Source organism: Austrofundulus limnaeus, unplaced genomic scaffold (assembly GCF_001266775.1).
Source record: "Austrofundulus limnaeus strain Quisiro unplaced genomic scaffold, Austrofundulus_limnaeus-1.0 Scaffold135, whole genome shotgun sequence".
NCBI lineage: Eukaryota > Metazoa > Chordata > Actinopteri > Cyprinodontiformes > Rivulidae > Austrofundulus > Austrofundulus limnaeus.
The window spans coordinates 948,724-968,541 of NW_013952537.1; the positions used below are offsets into that span (position 1 = coordinate 948,724).

General features: G+C 36.8%; 1 protein-coding gene across 1 annotated transcript in view; it reads right to left on the reverse strand.

Annotated features, from left to right (window-relative positions):
* Nucleotides 1-1,079: 1,079 nt before the first annotated feature.
* mad1l1 (mitotic arrest deficient 1 like 1) overlaps nt 1,080-19,818 on the reverse strand; it is a gene marked incomplete at its 5' end in the record, with an annotated part of 67,814 nt that continues 49,075 nt past the window's right edge. The window contains 1 exon segment of the mRNA XM_014015852.1: nt 1,080-2,430. Within this exon segment, the coding sequence (XP_013871306.1) occupies nt 2,281-2,430 (150 nt within the window).

Here is a 19,818-nt window from a genome sequence, read left to right on the forward strand (position 1 = left end):
TTTACGGTTTATCCTGTACAGGATCATGCAGCTTATTTTCAGCTCATACAAAGTAAAATAAATTTAAAATTAGACCCACTTCGAACCATTCATCTGTTAGTGTCTGAGCMGGCACACAATTGAACTTACCAACTCACCAACATGAAGTTTTAGACCCTGTGTGCGCTAAAGATACATTTTTCTGAATTAGATTTAAAACATAATCCAAACTATTCTGACAAAAATGCAGAGACTTTTGTCACCACTATGTGGGGACGTCTGACGTACCAACATATCATACGTTTTTAGTTTGACTAAAGGGTCGCCCAAATCAGTTGTAACCATTTTTATTGACATGGTTTATATTATCCTATCAGAAATAAACATTGCAGTGCAAAGTTTAAATTTAAAGGGGAGTGTTATGTATTTTCCAGGCATGTAGTTTAATTCTATACCATTGTGTGAATGGGTAAATGATTGGTGGAAAACACTTGAGTCTATAGGGACTTGATAAAGCACTATGTAAGTTCAAGTCATTACAGTAAAGTCCAGTTATTAAATGCTGTGAATATCAAAATTTAATTAGACTTTCTGTTATCTAAACGTCATGAAATTGGTCTTTATCTCTATAAGAAGCTCCTACCTTTTCTGACACTCCCACTTCAGCATGTTTTCCAACAATGCTTCAGGGTAAGGGTGCTCTGTGGGGCGGGAGCTCGGCTGCAGACTGAGCTCCGGGGAGGAGCTTTGTACAAAAAGGAGGTGCTTTGTACCAGCAAGCATTTAGGCAGCTCCAACTGGCTACCAAAGCAGACTGAAGGATTTTCCAAACATGCATGAATGAGTCAAAGCCTGTTTTTTTTTTTTATGAGAGAATGACATTATAATATGATATAAAGCTCAAAAGTCCATTTTGCATAATACCACCACCACTAATGGTGTCAGGATCAGAAAAAAGTGAGACTGATGAAGACAGAAAAAAAGCAGCATTATTGTTGTTTTGGTTTCTAGGATGTAAACTAAAAGCAGACATGAGGAAAAATGTGATGTCATTGTTTCTTAAATGTTAAAAATGTTGACTCAATAAAAAACATCAAATGTGGAGGTAATGAACACTTTGGATTCAAGTTTATTTTAAAACGTTTTTCTCACTTAAAAGCTGTTTGTTTACATGTAGTCAGGTGCAAATCTCAGTTTCTAAAAATATCTGGTGAAAAGTGGACAGGATCTAAAACGACTCCAGTAAAAACCTACACAGGCTCTAGGGGAAAATCTAAACAGCACACTGGTTGTGTTTGAAAAGGGGATATCAAATCTAGAATCTTAATAATCTTACCTAATTTCCCTCTGGGATCAATAAAGTATTTTTGAATTTGAATTAAGATGAGACGAGGCTAACTTTAAAAAAAAACATATTACAAATGATGCCATGGTTCAGCACAGTTATTCACTTCTTTACTGTGATTAACTCTGAGCAAAGCCGTTGCATTTAAAAAACAAAAAGTCTTACTCGCTTTTTCCATAACAACTTAACAGGTTTTCAAATAATTTGACTTTAATTATGTTTACAATTTTCTTCTTACCATTTTGAGAAAGTACAAGCAAAATTWAAAAAAAAAAGCTGCTTACTGAGAGCAGCTTTGGTGAAAACACAACCAAACAAACATTTCCTGTTGAAGCAAATGACTCTGATTAAATACTGCAAACCTTAAATTTGGCAGGTTTGGGACAGATTAAATATTGTTTTTTTTTTCCTTCTCCCTTTCACATTCAAACAGCRGCATGAATTTTAAATGTGGTGGCAGAGAGGATGGCAATTTTTACATCCGTTCGTATTGGAATTTCTGATAAATGTAGCTAGGAACATAAAAACAACTTCTGTATATATGTATTGTTTATAAGACCCCATAAAAGAAAAATTAACAAAAACTTGGATTAAAAAAAATCAAATAAAAAAACAGAACCACACAAGTATTTTTGTTGCTCGCACAGTAAATACTATGTTTGAAGGTAAATGTATTCCAGACTTGCAAAATGAAAAATTAAAAAAATAATAATAATAAAAATAACATTTTGTACAAATAAATCTCAAGTATCCTTTGATGAAAACATCAAAGGTGACACAGATGAGATAACAAAATGTTTAAGTACTTTATCCAGAAATGTGTTTAACCTTGATTACAGCACGTTATTTAGATGTCAGAGCTGTAAAATATTTGACTTTTTAAAAAGAGGAAGAACAACAAAAACACTTAAAACTAGGTTATATCCTTCCACCAGTGTTGTAGATGACAAAGAACTTCAAACTGTGGTTTGTCGGCTGAAGAGGTCAAGGGTCACAGCAGAGAGGAAGGCTGGGATGCTCTTCTGGTGATGCAGATGCAGAGCCACCATCTCTCCCAGAGTTTTGGAGAAATCTGTTTCCATCAGTTGCATGGTTCCATTGGAGCTCTGAATCGAAAGCAAAAACAACAGCCAAAAATTACAAACCCGTTTTCCAAGTACGGCCACCAGAACTTTGAAGGAAAACAAGATTACCTAAAGTTGCTCTTGTCTGAAGGGAATTGTCAAGTGTGCATCAGTGTGTGTTGTATGTGTACACGATCACAGCAGGAGGGAGGGGGTCTAAATCTGTGTGGATTAATTAAAAGGAATGAGGAGCAGCTCGAGGCGATGGAGTGAAGGAGAAAGGGATGAGGGAAATGGGATAAAGTAATTAAAGCGATGCAGGGAGGGAGGAAGGTAGCGAGGAGCAGAGTCCCATGACATGCTGAGAAGATATTGAGACATCTGAGAAATGTCCTGCGTCGGTTTTTGTCAGACACACCGATCTTTAATCAGACAAACTGTGAGTTATGAGAAAATACTGAGGGAAGGAGGTCTCAAAACCAATTTTAGACAGAAATAACCTAAAAAATAGATAAAATATGAATTTATAACTTACTMTTATCATTAGAAAACTGCTCTGACTTTAACTAAAGGAAGTTAAAGCGAGAGCCCAGCGGTGCATTGTCACAAATCTCTTCTGGGTGGGAGGACAGGGTTCCTGAACTAATGGCATTTGCAAGCTGACTGCACAATGTTTAAGTGGGGATGGAAATGTGGTGTGGAAAGTGCTTAAGAGGCACAGGCCAAACAGCTTCTTGTTTCTTATTGACTGCTAAATGCACAAAAACTGAAATATAATACTGTCTTATAGTCAAAGGCAGTGGGTGGGAAACTGACCTGTGAAGAACTGTTGGGTAAAACTTTTTATTATAAGTTAATTAATTTGAAACAAGACTTATGACCTCATTAAAGAGAATATTACCCAATATCAATTTCCCAAGTAAGAAATTAAGCATAATTATTTAATATACTACATACCAATTGCTTCTTATGACTTTTTTTTTTTTGGCTCGACTGTGTGAAAATCTTCTACAGATTTATAGTGAACTGAGCAACATGTGTAYGACGTTTGTCTCTACGAATGTGGAATGACTGGTGAGTGGGCTACGTCACGTTGTGTCGGTGCCGTTACCCAAAAAAGATTTGTGTTGTGATGAAGGGAATCAAAAAGTAAAGATTAGGCAATGTTTTCTTTGTGAGAAATAGACTGATGTCAGCTTCCGTGGGTTCATGCTGACTTTTAACCACTCATTTAACCAACTTCTCTAAAGGCTCTGCGTTGTTAAAAAAACACACACACAAGTCTGAACCTGTTTGGCAGCAACAGTTTTTCAGTTTGTGTAGATATTGTGCAATATTAGAATTTCTAACATAATAGTTAAATGAAAAAGGACTTCTATTATTTGCGAAACCTTTATAACATAAAGCTTTTGAGAAGTTCTTTCGGCATGAGTTCTTCTGTGAGTTTATTAAAAAGCCAAGAAAGAAAAAAAAAAGGGTAACTGGTTTCTGTTTTAATAATCTCTACTGTGAGAASATGACAACTTTCTGTTTCATCTTTTACTCACAAGACAAACACGACAACACATCTTTACTCCCTCTTGTGTTTTGTAAGATACTGAAAAATGGTGGCTAAACGTTTTACTGGTTTATGCAGTTTTGGAATTTTGCATCCAAATATGGACACAAAATTCAGACACAAAGAGTTTTTCCAAAAATTTGATTCATTTGAATGTTTTAGTGACATCAGTAAGTGTTTAGAAGTTTACCGAAGGTGAGGGGAAATGTCTGGTGTCAGAAGTGCTCTGTGAAGCTGCAACAGTCCTACTGGCATCAATACTTTTGCAAGTAATCATCATTTCAACATTTACATGATCCTTCTTAATAAGTCAGATATCTCTAGGGTTTTTTTTTTCTCCTTCTGTGCATTTTGCGTTTTTAAACTGTATGCAGTAATTTATAGACAGTAAATTAAAGGAAAAGGAGGATGACATGCAACAAAAGTCTTGAGCTGGATTTGTTGCGGTTCTGTGGTAAGCGCATTAAATTAAGAATATTTCTTGGTGCTATTTCCAAAATTAAGTGCGCCTTCTAGTCTTGTGAGCAATTAAGAAAAAACAGTTAGTACATAAAAAAAAAACAACATCCGTTTAAAATAAAAAAAGGACTATTCTGAAAAAAGGTGTACAAAAAGATGAACAGATGGTCTAAAGGTGACACCAAATCCCAGCAATCAAAACAACTCCAAATGCTCATTTCCTAAGTGGGATTATGATTAGTGTTTTTTGATATATCTATTAAAAGATCATCAAATCTCTTGGGTCATATTAATAACTCCAAAACACAACTGTTACTGAGAATAACTTCACACAAACTGGCTTCCATCACAGCTCTAAGAACAAACCTGTTTAGAAATTAAAGCAGGAGTGATCCAGCATCTTTAGTATCAATGAAGAAAAAATGACAGCATTTTGTTCTACAGATATTTTTTCATACATCTACTCATATAGACCCTGAATATGGTGKTGAATTAGTTTGATTTTATATGCTACAAAGGCAGGTAARTTAAACTWYATTGCCAAAAGTATTTGCTCACCTGCCTTGACTCATATGAGCTTAAGTGACATCCCATTCCTAATCCATAGGGTTCAATTTGATGTTGGTCCAAACTTTGCAGCTGAACAGCTTCAACTCTTCTGGAAGGCCGTCCACAAGGTTTAGGGGTGTGTTTATGGGGATTTTTGACCAGTCTTCCAGAAGCACATCTGTGAGGTCACATACTGATGTTGGACAGAAGGCCTGGCTCTCCGWCTCCGCTCTAATTCATCCCAAAGGTGTTCTATCAGGCTGAGGTCAGGACTCTGCAGGCCAGTCATCCTACGGACCTTACTTTGTGCACTGACGCACAGTCACTTGGATGGGTGAGCAAATAGTTTTGGCAATATAGTRTATGTCATMATCGTATTGGATTCAATTCCCACACACAAAGTTGCTATCCTACTCAGCCATGAGTGACAGCCAAGCAACACACACATACATTGCAACATTTAGCAACCAAGTTGTGAGACGACAACTTATTTTCAAAGAGGCTCAAGGACATTTGATCAGGTTTGACTAGTGTTGTCACGTTTTGTGCTTGTCTGGTGTGAAGAGACAAGTGGAAAAACTGGCAGCTTTCATCAGGAGGACTTTTTTTGTCATATATTTTTACTTGCTTGAATTTTAGATTTCAGTTTACTAGGGATTGACATTTAATGCAAAMATACTTTAAATTGGCTCCTGCACAGCTACACAAAACACAGGAAAAAAAGACATTTCACACTTGGCCCAAACAGTGCTAATCATTATAGCACAATAAGTGTTACCAAAACAATAAAATGTTTATGTCACTAAAAATATGTTCTGATGTAAACAAGGCCAACATAAGGAGATTTGTTGAGATTAATACTTGTACAAACGCCCTCTTAAATGGAACAGAAGTTTAGGGTAAAAACAGACGTGCACTTCTGCTAATTTTACTAGATGGGTCTATTAATGTTATTTTGTTTTCACCGTTTCAGTGGATCAATGCAGAGTTTGCAATGTGTTCTGGCAGAAAAGTTACGCATCATATCTGGCCACTGTTTACTTTTCGCAATCTTTATAGATAAAACTGTGTAAAATTGTGCAGAAACAAACAAGGATCATCGCGTATTTTGGCAGGCGTAATAAATAAAGCACCCCTGCCAGGAAAAGCATCATGGCTGTTTGGGAAACAACTTGGCACATTATTGTCAGTTCATAGTAGTATTAGAGCATTGCTACCAGGTAAAGCTAGGTTTATAGTTGACACGTCAAACTGGGCGCATGGGCATGGTGTCCTGGCGTGTGGTTGTGCACTTCCGGATTTTTGTAACGCTGCACAAGCTGCATGCGCCACGCAGAGTTCAAACGGCTTGTCTGTTCGTCACACTTTTGCTCTCCTATTTATCCTATTTACAACATTTCACAAGTTATAAAGTGTAATTCCACGTGTCCTTTTGGAAAAACCTACTACAACATAAGCACCAAGTATAAACACCTCCAACAGTGGTGAGGGTGCGTACGCGCCCTGCTCGAGTACCAAAGCACGACTATAACCAAGGGAAACAAGTTCTTATCATACAGCGGGTAAAATAAGTATTGAACACGTCACCATTTTTCTAGTAAATATATTACTAGAGGTGCTAATGATATGAAATTTTCACCTGATGTCAGTAACAACCCAAGAGATCCATAYACACAAAGAAATCAAACCATAAATGTCCAGAAATGAAGTTATTTGTAATAATGTGGAATGGCACAGGGAAAAAGTATTGAACACACTTACTGAAATTTATCTAATGCTTTGTACAAAAGCCTTTGTTGTCAATGACAGCTTCAAGAYGCCTCCTGTATGGAGAAACTAGTGGCATGCATTGCTCAGGTGTGATTTTGGCCCATTCTTCCACACAAACAGTCTTCAAATCTTGAAGGTTTCGTGGACCTCTTCTATGAAATGTCCAGCCACGTTTCATCTTCATCATCCTGGTAGATGGAAGCAAATTTTTATCAAGAATGTCTCTGTACATTTTTCCATTCATCCTTCCTTCAATTATTTGAAGTTTGCCAGTACCATATGCTGAAAAACAGCCCCACACCATGATGTTCCCACCTCCAAACTTCACTGTTGGTATGGTGTTTTTGGGSTGATGTGCAGTGCCATTTGACCTCCAAACGATGTGTATTCTGGCATCCAAACAGTTCAATGTTGGTCTCAACTGACCAGACTTTATTCTCCCAGTATTTCACAGGCTTGTCTAAAAGTCGTGCAGCAAACTTTAAAGGAGCTTCAACATGCTGTTTCTTCAGCAGTGGAGTCTTGCATGGTGAGTGTGCATACAGGCCATGGTGGTTCAGTGCATTACTTATTGTTTTCTTTGAAACAATCGTACCTGCTAATTCCAGGTCTTTCTGAAGCTCTCCACAAGTGGTCCTTGGCTCTTGGACAACTCTTCTGATAATTCTTTTCACTCCTCTGTCAGAAATCTTGTGAGGAGCACCTGGTCGTGGTCGGTTTATGGTGAAATAATGTTCTTTCCACTTCTGAATTATGGCCCCAACAGTGCTCACTTGAACCTTCGGAAGTTTAGACATTCTTCTGTAACCGATGCCATCATTATGCTTTGCAACAGTAAGGTTGTGAAGGTCTTGAGAGAGCTCTTTACTTTTACCCATCATCAGATGGTTCTTGTGTGATACCTGGCCATCATTTGGGACTGAACCAGCTGATATTAACTTGTACTGACAAGGGGCAGGCTTGCTTTCTAATTACTGAGAGAGTTCAGCTGGTGTCTTGGCTTTCCATGCCTTTTTACACCTCCCTTTCTTCATGTGTTTAATACTTTTTTCCTGTGCCATTCCAAGTTATTACAAATAACTTAATTTCTGAACATTTATGGTTTGATTTCTTTGCATGTATCGATCATTTGGGTTGTTACAGACATCTGGTGAAAATTTCATGTCATTAACACCTCTAGTAAAGTATTTACTGAGAAAAATGGTGACGTRTTCAATACTTATTTTACCCGCTGTATTACTGTAACTAATAAAATTAGTTTATTTTAACGAGTATTTGAGAATCACTGATCATCCCTAACAGATATCTTGTTCAGAATATTTTTTTTACACTGGCCTGAACATCACAGTGAGGTAATTCAAACACTTTTCTCCTCGCCCAAGTTTTCTCTTGACAACTTCCCACTGCTTCATCATCCAACTTCCTGTGTGGCTCTGCTTCCTTGATAATCCCGAGTGTGTTTCATTCCCCTTGTGTGGCTGCCTGAAAGTTGTACCACCTCCTCAGGCTCGATACTCTCATCACAGGTGCAGAAACAAACAAGTGTGCACAGGGCTCCAGAGACTGCTGGGGCTTCGGGAACATGGAGCACATACAAAGAAGAAGAAAAAAAAGACTGTGACCAGTTACCATGGAGAACTCAGTGTCTGAAACACCTTCACGCAGAAGTCTGTCCTCAGAACAGATTGTGTGCAAGTGGGTGTGTACGAGACACAGTGGACTATTTGATACCAGCCTAAGGGAAGATGAGCTAACTGTGAGGACCCCCACAGACAGTTGGAACAGAAACCTAAGAGAACAGCCTTCTTGTCTGGTGGAATACAAGTGCTCCCACACAATGTTTGATTTTGAGTAGCCAAATGAACATGCCAACACACAGGTGGCCAAACAAAGGTTACTCAGACTTGCATATGGTACGAGACATAAAACTTAGGAAGTGATGCACTAATATGTGAGATAAAAGCCTCTTTTAGACTTGCCACATAAAGATCAGTGATTTGCTTCTGTAATATCAGACATTTAAACATCAATGCTGCAGCTGTTCTTTGTTTTTATTCATATTTCTCAACACAACAAAACAAAYACAAGGTTGCAAAAACAATCAGCTGTTTGATAAAGTTATAATTAGTGAGTCTGTTCATTTTTGGTGCAGCATATTGCTCAAGTGCAGACTGAGCAAGTGATTCACCTTTGCTTGTTAGCACAGTGGGGGCAAAATTAGAAACAGTTTGTGTTAAAATGGTCCCTAAAGTACAATCACAGGTAGTAAATATTTTTGTAAATATTAAAAACTGTCAGTTTCACGTTTCTTTTCCTTTTGTTAAGTGGAAACTTCAAATATGAATAAAAGCCCAGCGTAAACTGACGCTATATTCAAATCCTGACCTTATCAATGCTTGCTTGAATATTCACACTTTCATTAAAAAGTGTTTCCAACAATACTTGACCTTTATGAGTAAAACCAACAAGGTTCTGTTTTCTGTTTGTTTCCCAAATATAAACAGGACCATAATGTTGACTAAATGTCACCTAACAGAAACATACTAGAGTGATATTAGATTAAATATCACAAGTTTCACCTAGAGGGTGACATCAACCTTTTCCATCATGAAAACAGACAAAAATGACAGAAAAGTTCCACTCCAACTGGTAAGAATCTAACATGATACAGCTGTGCGAAAGTTTGAAGAAAAGACTTCAGAGAAGAAGTATCATCTCATTTATCTCTTCATTTGTCTATCCAATTAAAGGAAATCAATGCTTCCTGACTTGAGATGCAGGGCGGGGCTTAATGGTGACCTGATCTAAAGGAGCTGAATACTGCCTGAATGACAATTATGCTCCTCTGCAGATCCAGGCAGAGTTAATGCTAAAGGTGCTCAAACACCTTTAGAAAAATGGCGTTTTTATGATTTCAAAGCATCTATTTCAAAAAATATTCTTCACTAAACTCACGTTTCCAAATATCTATAACATAAGCAACATGACATTAAGACACCTTGACAAATTAAGTTTACAAATGTCACAAAAAAACATGCATACATTAAAATGTTATTGAAGTGTAAAACTGTTTATGTTTGAGACCAAAGACTAAAACTAATTAGTAAAATTAGAACAATTAGTTTATTTTTTCAAACTTTAAGATTTTTACAATTGCATTGTGTTTAATAACTAGCAGCAGTTAAACGTTTAAACATGACTGTAGATCTAATAACACTTTACTACACCCTTACAAAGCATATGCTTCACTTCATGTCTTCATGCTTGAAGTACTGCAAGAAGGTCACATTTTTCTAAAGGACAAGGAAACCTGCTCTGAACTGCTTTGTGATGTGAGGACCTCACATTCTTGGATGAGACAGATGGCTCTATAAAAAGAAAACGACATGAAGTTCAGAGATCAGCAGCCCTCTGTCTTTGTTCTCCAGTTCTAATTAAAGACGAGACTTTTCTTCTCTGTCTCTTGGAATTTAACTGATTCCTTTACTTGTTGCAGTTTATTCTTCTTTGTTTAGTTTATCTTAATTTAAAAACAAAATAACAATGAACAACAATAAAAAACATTAATTACTTCTTCAGATATAGTTCTGTCTGTTTTAATGTTTAACCTCTCACATTCTCCTGGTCACCATGAATGAATGAATGAATGAATGAATGAATGAATGAATGAATGAATGTACAATGTCACTGTCAACACAACTGTCTAACAAAAAACACGCCAACAAATTACACTGTTTCCCTGGATAACATAGCTGCTGATTGTTGATGGGGTAAGAAAACAGAAGGAAAAATAATTAAAGAATAATAAATATGCAGATTAATAGCTTTCAATTTAAATGCAGATTTTGGCATTTTTCTGAATTTGACAGCCAGATATCAGAGGGATTGTGAAAAAAATACAACAGAACCCTCATCAAAAAATAATTAAATCAACAGCAAGTGTATCCATATTAAAATTCTAATCAGCTTTTTGATCACTGATCGTAAAGTGCCCTTCATATGTATGAGCAGCAAATAACTGATGAGTACAACATTTTGTCACTGATATTATAAACACTTAAAATGAGGAACTGATTAACCTGATTTTCATTGGCATAAATACATAAAACATTGGAAATGTTACAGCTGTCTGATACGAGAGCTTAAGAAAATATTAAACTTCCAATTGTTTAAATTTCTTTATTTTTTATGTGTTTGTTTTATTTTATTCATGGAACTAGCAGAAACGAAAAGGGTCATTTATATTTTGTTCTGCTGGTCTGCTTTTTCCAGGCTGACATTGTAAATAAGAGGTTATTCTTAATGCTTTGCCTGGTAAAATAAAAGTTAAATAAAAAATTTAAAACAAAAATAAATTTAATGGTAATTTCTACTACATTAATTTCCAGGTATTTTTTTTTTCTTTTATCAGCTCAGTAATGTCACGCTGTCAAGTCCAAGTCATCATTTAAAGGCACAGTGTGTAGGATTTTTGTCAATTCTTTTAGCCGAAATTGAGATAATCACTAACGACAATAATAAAAAAAAAACATGTCTAATCATTGCAGACAAAGACCTGGTTTTATTATTTTTACCTTATAAAAAGCTGTTTATATCTCCATGGTCGTGGGTCGCCACTACAGGCAGCCGCCATCTTGCACCGCCATCTTGTCTACGAAGGCTCATGAAGGACAAACTGCGGTGGCGGCGTCAAAAACGGTTTTAGTTGTAATACTATAAATGTAATATCTGTTGTCTGTCGTAGCTGGGATAATTTTACATAATCTTACCACTTGAAACATCACTAGCCCTGAAGCTGCTGGTAGACATCGCGGTTGGAATTATCAAAGGTTTTTGACACCTGAGAGACACCGTAGCAACTCCTTTGCGTTTGGAAGCGGGGGTGGGGGTGGGGGGAGGACCAGGGAGGATGATTCAACCACTCAACCACTAGATGTCGCTGAAAACAACAAATCCTACACACTGTGCCATTAAAATAGATCAACCACTAAAAGAGATGATAGGAGTTTCAGAATTACATAATTTATGAGTTTATAGAGTGGAACAAGGATGTAACAACAGTAGATTAAATYTATGTGTAGACTGAAATGTTTGCCGTTTCCAAACATATTTGAAGTTAGGAAAAGGCACAACACAAATTAAGAAAGCTATAACAAAATTTGAAATACTGTAGAATGGATTTTAAAAACGTGATTTAGCGTTTAGTAGAAACCCTAAAACTACTATTTTGCTTTGCCACTTAGACTTAGAAGGTTTTTGAGATCAAAAACTGTAAATGTGTCATAACCTTGAGAACGACTTCTTGTTTTAAAGGAGCATATTTATGACATCAGAAGTACTTTTGTAATCGTTATGTTTTGTTCAACCACTGAGACAGAGAACATATGTTCAAAACAATGACCTGAGGAGCAAATGAGACCAAGAAGTGTGGGCACACAAATGGGCACAGTGACACACATACACACAAATGTGCACACACGCACACTCACACACACACCCTGAGGGCAAACAGGACAGAAGACTGTCAGGACAAATAAGAGTCAACATTCTTTTCTGTCTCTGGAATTTTATCTCCCAGATTTATTTCTGAAGGTTTATGTACTCTATATGAAAATATTTCAACTTAAAATGATGTTAATTTATGCATTTGCTCCTGCTTTCCCATCAGGCTTTGTGTTTTCTGCTTTATTTGAGCGTTAATTGTGTTCATCTTTATAGAGTATCAGCAAAAGATCAACGTGATTTTTGTTTCAGCTTGCGAGATAAGTGAAATTCAATCCTTAAATAAAAAAAGGATTTTCTTTTTCTTAAATATTTCACCTCAGCATTTTTTTTTTTACAAATTTCAGACTTAAAGCCTTTTCACCAAAAACAAACAACTGATTTTGTTACATCGCCCCTCTGTCAGCTCTGCACAGCACGAGAATCAGCCTCATGTTTGTAGAGCRGTCTACAAAAGCAAAAGATACTGTAAGATGCATTTGGCAAAAATAGCAAATATAAGATAAAAAAACTTCTGACTGAAGAGAGAGGTTTGATTAAATCTATCCACTTCATTAAAAACCCCAATGGAGAGGTTACATYCAACCTAACTTATTTATACACTCACCAGCCACTTTATTAGATACACCTGTTCAACTGCTAAGTAACACAGATAGCTAATCAGCCAATCACATGGCAGCAACTCAATTCATTTAGGCATTTAGCTGTGGTAAAGACAACTGGCTGAAATTCAAACAGTGTCTGGACAGCAAGACAGGGGATTTAAGTGACTTTGAATGTGGTGAGTTCATTGATACCAGACAKACTGGTCTAAGTATTTTAGAAAGWGCAAATTTACTAAGATTTTTACACACAACCATCTATAGAGTTTACAGAGAATGGTGGATAAAATGTCTAGTTGATGTTGATGATCAGAGAAGAATGGGTCTTTTGGTTCGAGATGATACAAATAGCAGTTGTTCAAATAACCACCCATTACAACCAAGACCTGCAGAATATCCTCTCTGAATGAACAATACCTTGAAGTGAATGGGCTGCAGCAACAGAAGACCACACTGCTACTTATGTTAGTTCTTWAAAGAAAACTTAAGGGCAGAGGATATTTGATCTAAAGCTGAACACTCAAAGCATGGCCCCTGAGACACTGCACCAAGTTCCTGATAAACCCCTCCTGCTACGTTACACGTTGCTGCACAGGATTTTTACCCACTGGAGTCTACATTGTAAGAGAGCAAACAAACAAGCAAGAAGAACCCCTCCAATATCCACCATTACTTTGGTCACAAATCTGTCTTGGTTAAAGCGCCATAGTTTTGGCAGATAAGAGTCCTCCATGCACAACGCTTGTGCTCTCTCCATCTGAGTTGTTGCCCATTTGACTATCTTTATAAATGTCTGCTTCCAGGTACAACAGCCAGATTTTGGAAGCAAGTAGTTGAAGCACAATGCAGCGTCCAAGCCCTTTCAGAATAAACAAACATTCTCAGCAACTTCTTCCAATCACACCATTTCATATTTAGAGGGGGGTGAAAAGATGTCCTGGTGGGTTATGACAAGAAGGGGTGGAAGACTGAAAACTGCAAATAAAATTGTGATTTTTGTCATGGAATTGCAACGAGAGGTGACTTGATTCAAAATTCTTTATGAATCCTAGTAGTCATGTGACAAAGAATAAGATAAGGATCGTGTCAATAAGTTACACATTATAGATATACAAGCTTTGTGTTGACTAGCCCAGCTGGACACTGCTGTACCYACCAGCTCCTCCTACAAAGAAGTTAGAGTAATTTGGGGACAATTTTGGCTTAGTATGTCTTAAGCTTTGGACGCGCCTCATGCACGGAAAATGCTCTGCCGCATCCTACCGCTACCTTGCGAGTCGCGTTAAACTGGCAAAATGCGCTGCGCTGCGCTGCTCCTAGATGAGCRTCCACCATAGACTTTGYATGTAAACTGGCTGCTTTGGCTGCTCAAAACGCGTCCGGTGTGTACCCGGCTTTACACACACATGCATACCACTTGTAGGAATTCACACCCTTACGTGGTGTTAATCACTCCAGAGTAGCTGATAAATTGGAGACAAGCCATTAAAATGAGACAATGGTCATAAACTGCACTTTATTAACTGTCGTCTTTCTTCACCCACTTTACAGAGMGTCTCATTTAGCCTTTGTAAAATAGTCCATTTTCATGGTTTCTGATACACTGACATACCACCTCAAATCCTCTGCCTTCAGGTCAAAGACTTCACAGTTAATTGTGAGCAAGTTTTAATGAGCTGGACTCTTTTGTTAGGAAGGGATGACAGAAGAGATCATGTCAAGGAAGTGAAGGAAGAGTAAAGAAGGAGAACAGAAGTGAAAGAGAAGTCAGTCAACAGAKACGATCTAAAAGTTTCACTACCTGCAGATAATAGTATGTCTCTTTGCGTCTATCTTTGTTTATTTGTTAATGAGCTGATCAATAACAAAGGTGGGCAGGCCAAGCAGTGGCTCTGCAGGAGATTAGAGACACAAAAATTCTCAGACTTCTTAATTTTTAACTAAACTTGGGTAAAAATCAGTTTATCTTTTAGTCCAGAATTAAAGAATGCCAGATCTTGAAACCCTCTTCCACATTAATGATAAGTCTTTTTCTTTGTTCTGCAACAATCCAGTCATTAAGCACAAATTGCACAAAACTAATATAAATGATCTCTATCCTTAAATGTCAACTTGAATTTTTACACCTCAAGTTAATCCAAAGCATTATAATTCACAACTGTTAATATACAAGCAATGATTTCCTTTCCTTGAAACCTGAGTAAGAAAAGTGTTMAAATAATTCACTCACTTAGACAGCCAAGGTATTTATCTCGCTGATTAGCAGAGCCTCATAAATACCTAATCACTGATGCTAATCAGACCWGTCACCCAGGGGGTAAGCTAAAAATATAAATTACATACAAGCCAGAGKTTGACACAAACATTCTTAGCACACTATTTAAGATAACATTGATATCACACTCATTTAAATTCATCATTAATCCATTATTAATTATCAAATTGTATTTCCATGTGCATGTAAGCAGCTTTTGCATCAAACAGATTTTTATTTATACTMTTATAAAAGAACAGTGGTCACATTTATAAAGCTTGCTTACACACAAAATGGGCCCAGAAACTTGCGTACGCCACTTTTCATGCAAAGGCTGTGGTTTAAAAAACAAAAACAAACTTTGTGTGAAAATGTCAGCCGCAGATAACAGTGCAGGCTGCAGTGCAAACTGAGTGCAAAGCTGAGGAAAACAGGATGGGAGAAGAGGGGTGAAGTTATTTCTGGCGGCAAAACAGTTGGGGAAATGTTTGGGTTTTTAATTATATTGTTTTTTTAACGTCCTACAGACTCAGAGAAAATAAATTTTGAGAAATCTCACAGATTTTTCAAAAACTCAGCTTCAAACGTCTGTTTTTCTGCAAAATGAGGGAAAATCTGTGTAAATTATTAAAGAATCTGTCCATGTGAGCAGTCGTCAGCACCCGTCCTCCTCCAGACGAACAACGGAGCACATACCTGAGCCTGCCAATCGCTCCTGTTGACAATGATCAGCTGGCTCATTTAAATAAACCTTAACATTCCTGAGGTTCTTTGCATTGACTGTTTATGGTTGAATGTGGGCGTGTAGAGGGCAGAACCTGAGGCGGGATCTTGTGCGCAAACTCTGAGGTGCAGCTGTGATCTATAAAGGAAAATTGCTGGAAGGTGTGCGTGCACATGGTTTTATAAATCTGAATTTTTTTTTTGGTGTACGCCATCTTCACCTTTTGCTTGTACGTTCACCTTCAGTATGAATCCTATGCAATCCTTTATAAACGAGGCCCCAGAACAGGACAGACAGTCAACACCGACACCCACAACATTTGATCTTCCACCTTCAGTAAAACATTTCTATTAAAAAAGTCATGTTTCTGGCTATATTTCTTAAATTGACCTAAACCGATTACAAATAAAAATATAGATATTTGAAGTTAATCATTTATTTTTTCAGCGTCCCCTTAATGCTCACTCAAATGAATTTAGACTGCTGAGTCTATTACTTGAATATGTCTTTTCTTTCTTTTCTTCTGAGCATAACTTATATTGCCTTACATTTATTTTAAAATTTGTTTAATGACTTCAGTCTTTAAAGACCAAAAATGTCCAAAAAATTAAATGTACAGAGAAAGAAAAAAAACACCACACTTTTTAATGTACTGCTGACTGATTGACAGCTGACTATAATAATAGCCAACCCTAAAGCCAGTTAACATGAACAGCTGAAGCACCATTTCTAAACACAAACAAGAAATAATGCTACAATTCTCACAGGGAACTTTAAATGTGGTCTAAAAATCTGTGTTTTAGCTTTCTGAATTTAGCTGAATACAGCAAAGTGACAGTCAGATTTTCACCATAACACAATATTGCACAAGCCCTGTTGTACAACTACAGTAATAGGAATGCTGCTTTAGCTCATTGCTGCACTTAAACTGGAGATTGTACAGAATTTTCATTTAATATTTTTAGTGCCATTTTACATGAAACACAGGCAATATTGTGAATGCCATGCATGTCCCTCTCCCTCTCTCACACTCTTATACAGTATATCTACTTTTATTATTTAATATGTTAGAAAATTGTTTAAATGTTGTATTAAACAAGCCATGAAACTTAAATAAAACTAAATGTCACTTTCTTTTGCAACAAATGAATTTAGTTGTTTATTTTCAAATGGGTAATATCGCTCAAAAATGTGATTAAACACTTTAACCCTAACACACTCCCAGTAGTAAAGAAGTTTCCCTCAGTGCTCTGAGGTCTACAGAGTACTCAGAAATGAAGTTATGTCCAGTAAATACCACCATCTCCCCTGGGAACACATTACGGGCTACACCAATATGAAGAAATGGAATTACTGTTTTCTGTAGGCTCTGTGAGAAAGCAGCTTCTGATGAGCCCTGCTTTTTGGGATAATTAGGCTAGATGATTAAATTTGACCAGATCCTGGAAATCAACCCACAGAGCCCTAACTGATGCAGATGTTAGCCATGTAAAATTTTCATTCTCAACCATTATGTCTAATAGTTGCTGGTAACCTTTTACAGTTATTCAAGGTGAAATGTTGCATCATTAAAGTTGTGTTCCTAAAATAAATAAATAAATAAATAAATAAATAAAAATAATAATAATAATAATAATAATAATAATAATAATAATAATAATAATAATAATAATAATAATAATAATAATAATAATAATAATAATAAAAAGTAAGTGATACACACTTGCAGCAGCCTCTTGAACATTAGTATTTTGAGAAGTGGTGCATTATAATGCTTGTTACTTACCGGTACATTTCTTTTCCATTTATTCGGGTTTAATTTGCTTACTTTGCTAGGTTAAGCATTTTTATGAAGTTTATTTATTTAAAGCTAATAACCTGAAACTATTAATTTACATAAATCGTTTCATTAATTTAAAATAATTGTTCATTTTAGCATAAAACTCCAAAAGGTACGATCATTGTTTACTTTGTTCATGCTTTTCCCAAATGCCTTCAACTCTAACATGGGATTTTACAGTTTCAATTACAAAAAATAAAATATATAAAAAATAAAGAAATTCAAGCCATGGCTCAGAACATTGCTTTTAGTTGTAATTATGACACAATGAAGCAGATTTTGTTCATGTTCATGCTGAGATGAAGCTGAATGTAGAACCTTTCATCTAAAAAGTTGACCTACATCATTTCCCCCCACAAACTAAAAGGCCAGAAGACTGAAAAGTTAACATGACTAAAGGCTGAAGAAAACATTTCAAAACAGTGTCATACAATGATGAACGCACATGAACATAGAGAGGGGAATGTGACTGCTGCAGGTTAAACAGCTTATATCTTAGGAGGAGGGATTTGGTTGCCTCTGCTGGAGGAGAATATTAGCAGGATTATCTGGCAACCTTGTTGTTGAGGTGAATACTGTTAGAATCCTATTTGAAAGTCTTCTTTGCTTCTTGACCAAAATCTCCTTTTTTCCCTGCTTATTCTAGCCTCATCCTGCAATTAGATCATTTTACATTCTCACATCCCAGATTACACTCATTCACGTGTTTTAAAAACATGTCATGCATCGTATAAACATTATGTTCATGTGTTCTTTAGGCATGGGTGTTTATGGCGATGTATCACTACATTAGAGGTACAGACCTCTCTGCTCCCGTGGGTGACTACGTGCGTGTCATACACTCACAGTGTGGACACACTGAATACTAATACACAAGGTGTTAGCATTTCTCAGAATATTTAGGTGTCTTTCTGGACATCTGTTTGAATATAAACAGTAGGCAGGGTCTTATGAAGTGCTGYTTKGTGTCAAAGAGAATGACAGTTGAGAYTGTGGCTGATGTGTGCATTTGAGTGCGACTGTGCGTCAAGAGGGCTTTATGAAAATGTGTGTCTCGTTTGCGTTTTTTTAGCCACAGTCTGAGGCTAATAAATATTGACAGAGAATTATCTCCTCTGGCAGAGTTGCAGGTGGGTTTCAGGGTGGTAGACTRGACGCACCAGCAAGAACAAAACACCCAAACTCACACAAGCATAACTTCATCTTTTTATTTTGTTTTTGTATGCTATACTCCAYTACAGCAGCTTTCAGCAAAGTCTTTGGGTAAGATACTAATGACCATTAATTAACTGTCAAGACAAAAAAACTGCCTTCTACCCTCACAATAACGCAACTTCGCAAAAACACAGTGAATAGCCATCACTACCTGTTCAGATCAGAGTAAGATATTCACAAAAACAGAAAGATAATTAGGTAAAACCTGTAGCAGCTCAGACCTTGTTGTTGGTGGGATGAAAAAGATGAAAGGAGTTAAGAATAGAGGGACCAGAACAGGATGTTTTCCTTGAAGCTACGGAAAATTGTCCCTTGTCTGCTGAGCAGCTAAGCAACAATCACAAMTACAGTTTGTATTTAACCCAATCAATAAGTTTCCCAGGTAGAAGAAATCGATTATGTTGCTGTGACACCAGCCTGTCATCACTCTGGTTCCACCTCAAGCATCACTCCACTCACTTTCAAACACACACTAAAGGAGRTGATTTAGTCAGTGTTCCTTTACAAACGTGGTTTAGTCAGGCATAAACATTTAACACGGAAAATTATGCATAAACAGATTTGAAAGGTGCTGTAAAAATGAGGGGAGGTGAAATTTGCTGGATTAGATCTACACATTTCAATTTATTCTACTGCACCTTTCTCGCATCACCACTCAAAGTGGGTCTGATGTGCCTTTATCAGCATCAGAATCAATGTAAAATGATTGATGCAAAAGAGGGAAAGACTGAAGTTGATTCATCACAGATAAACCTCCAAAGTCAGCCACAGATGTAGTCAGAGTTGAGCTGACATGCATGTTTGAAGTGTGGGGGCAGTACAGCGGCAACTAGTAATGTTCAGTGTTCAGACTTTTTACAGATTTTTTCTTTGAACTTAAAGGGGCAATATTATGTGTTTCTCAGGCAAACATTTAAATACTATACCATAATAAAGTATCTATGTCACCTTTAGCTG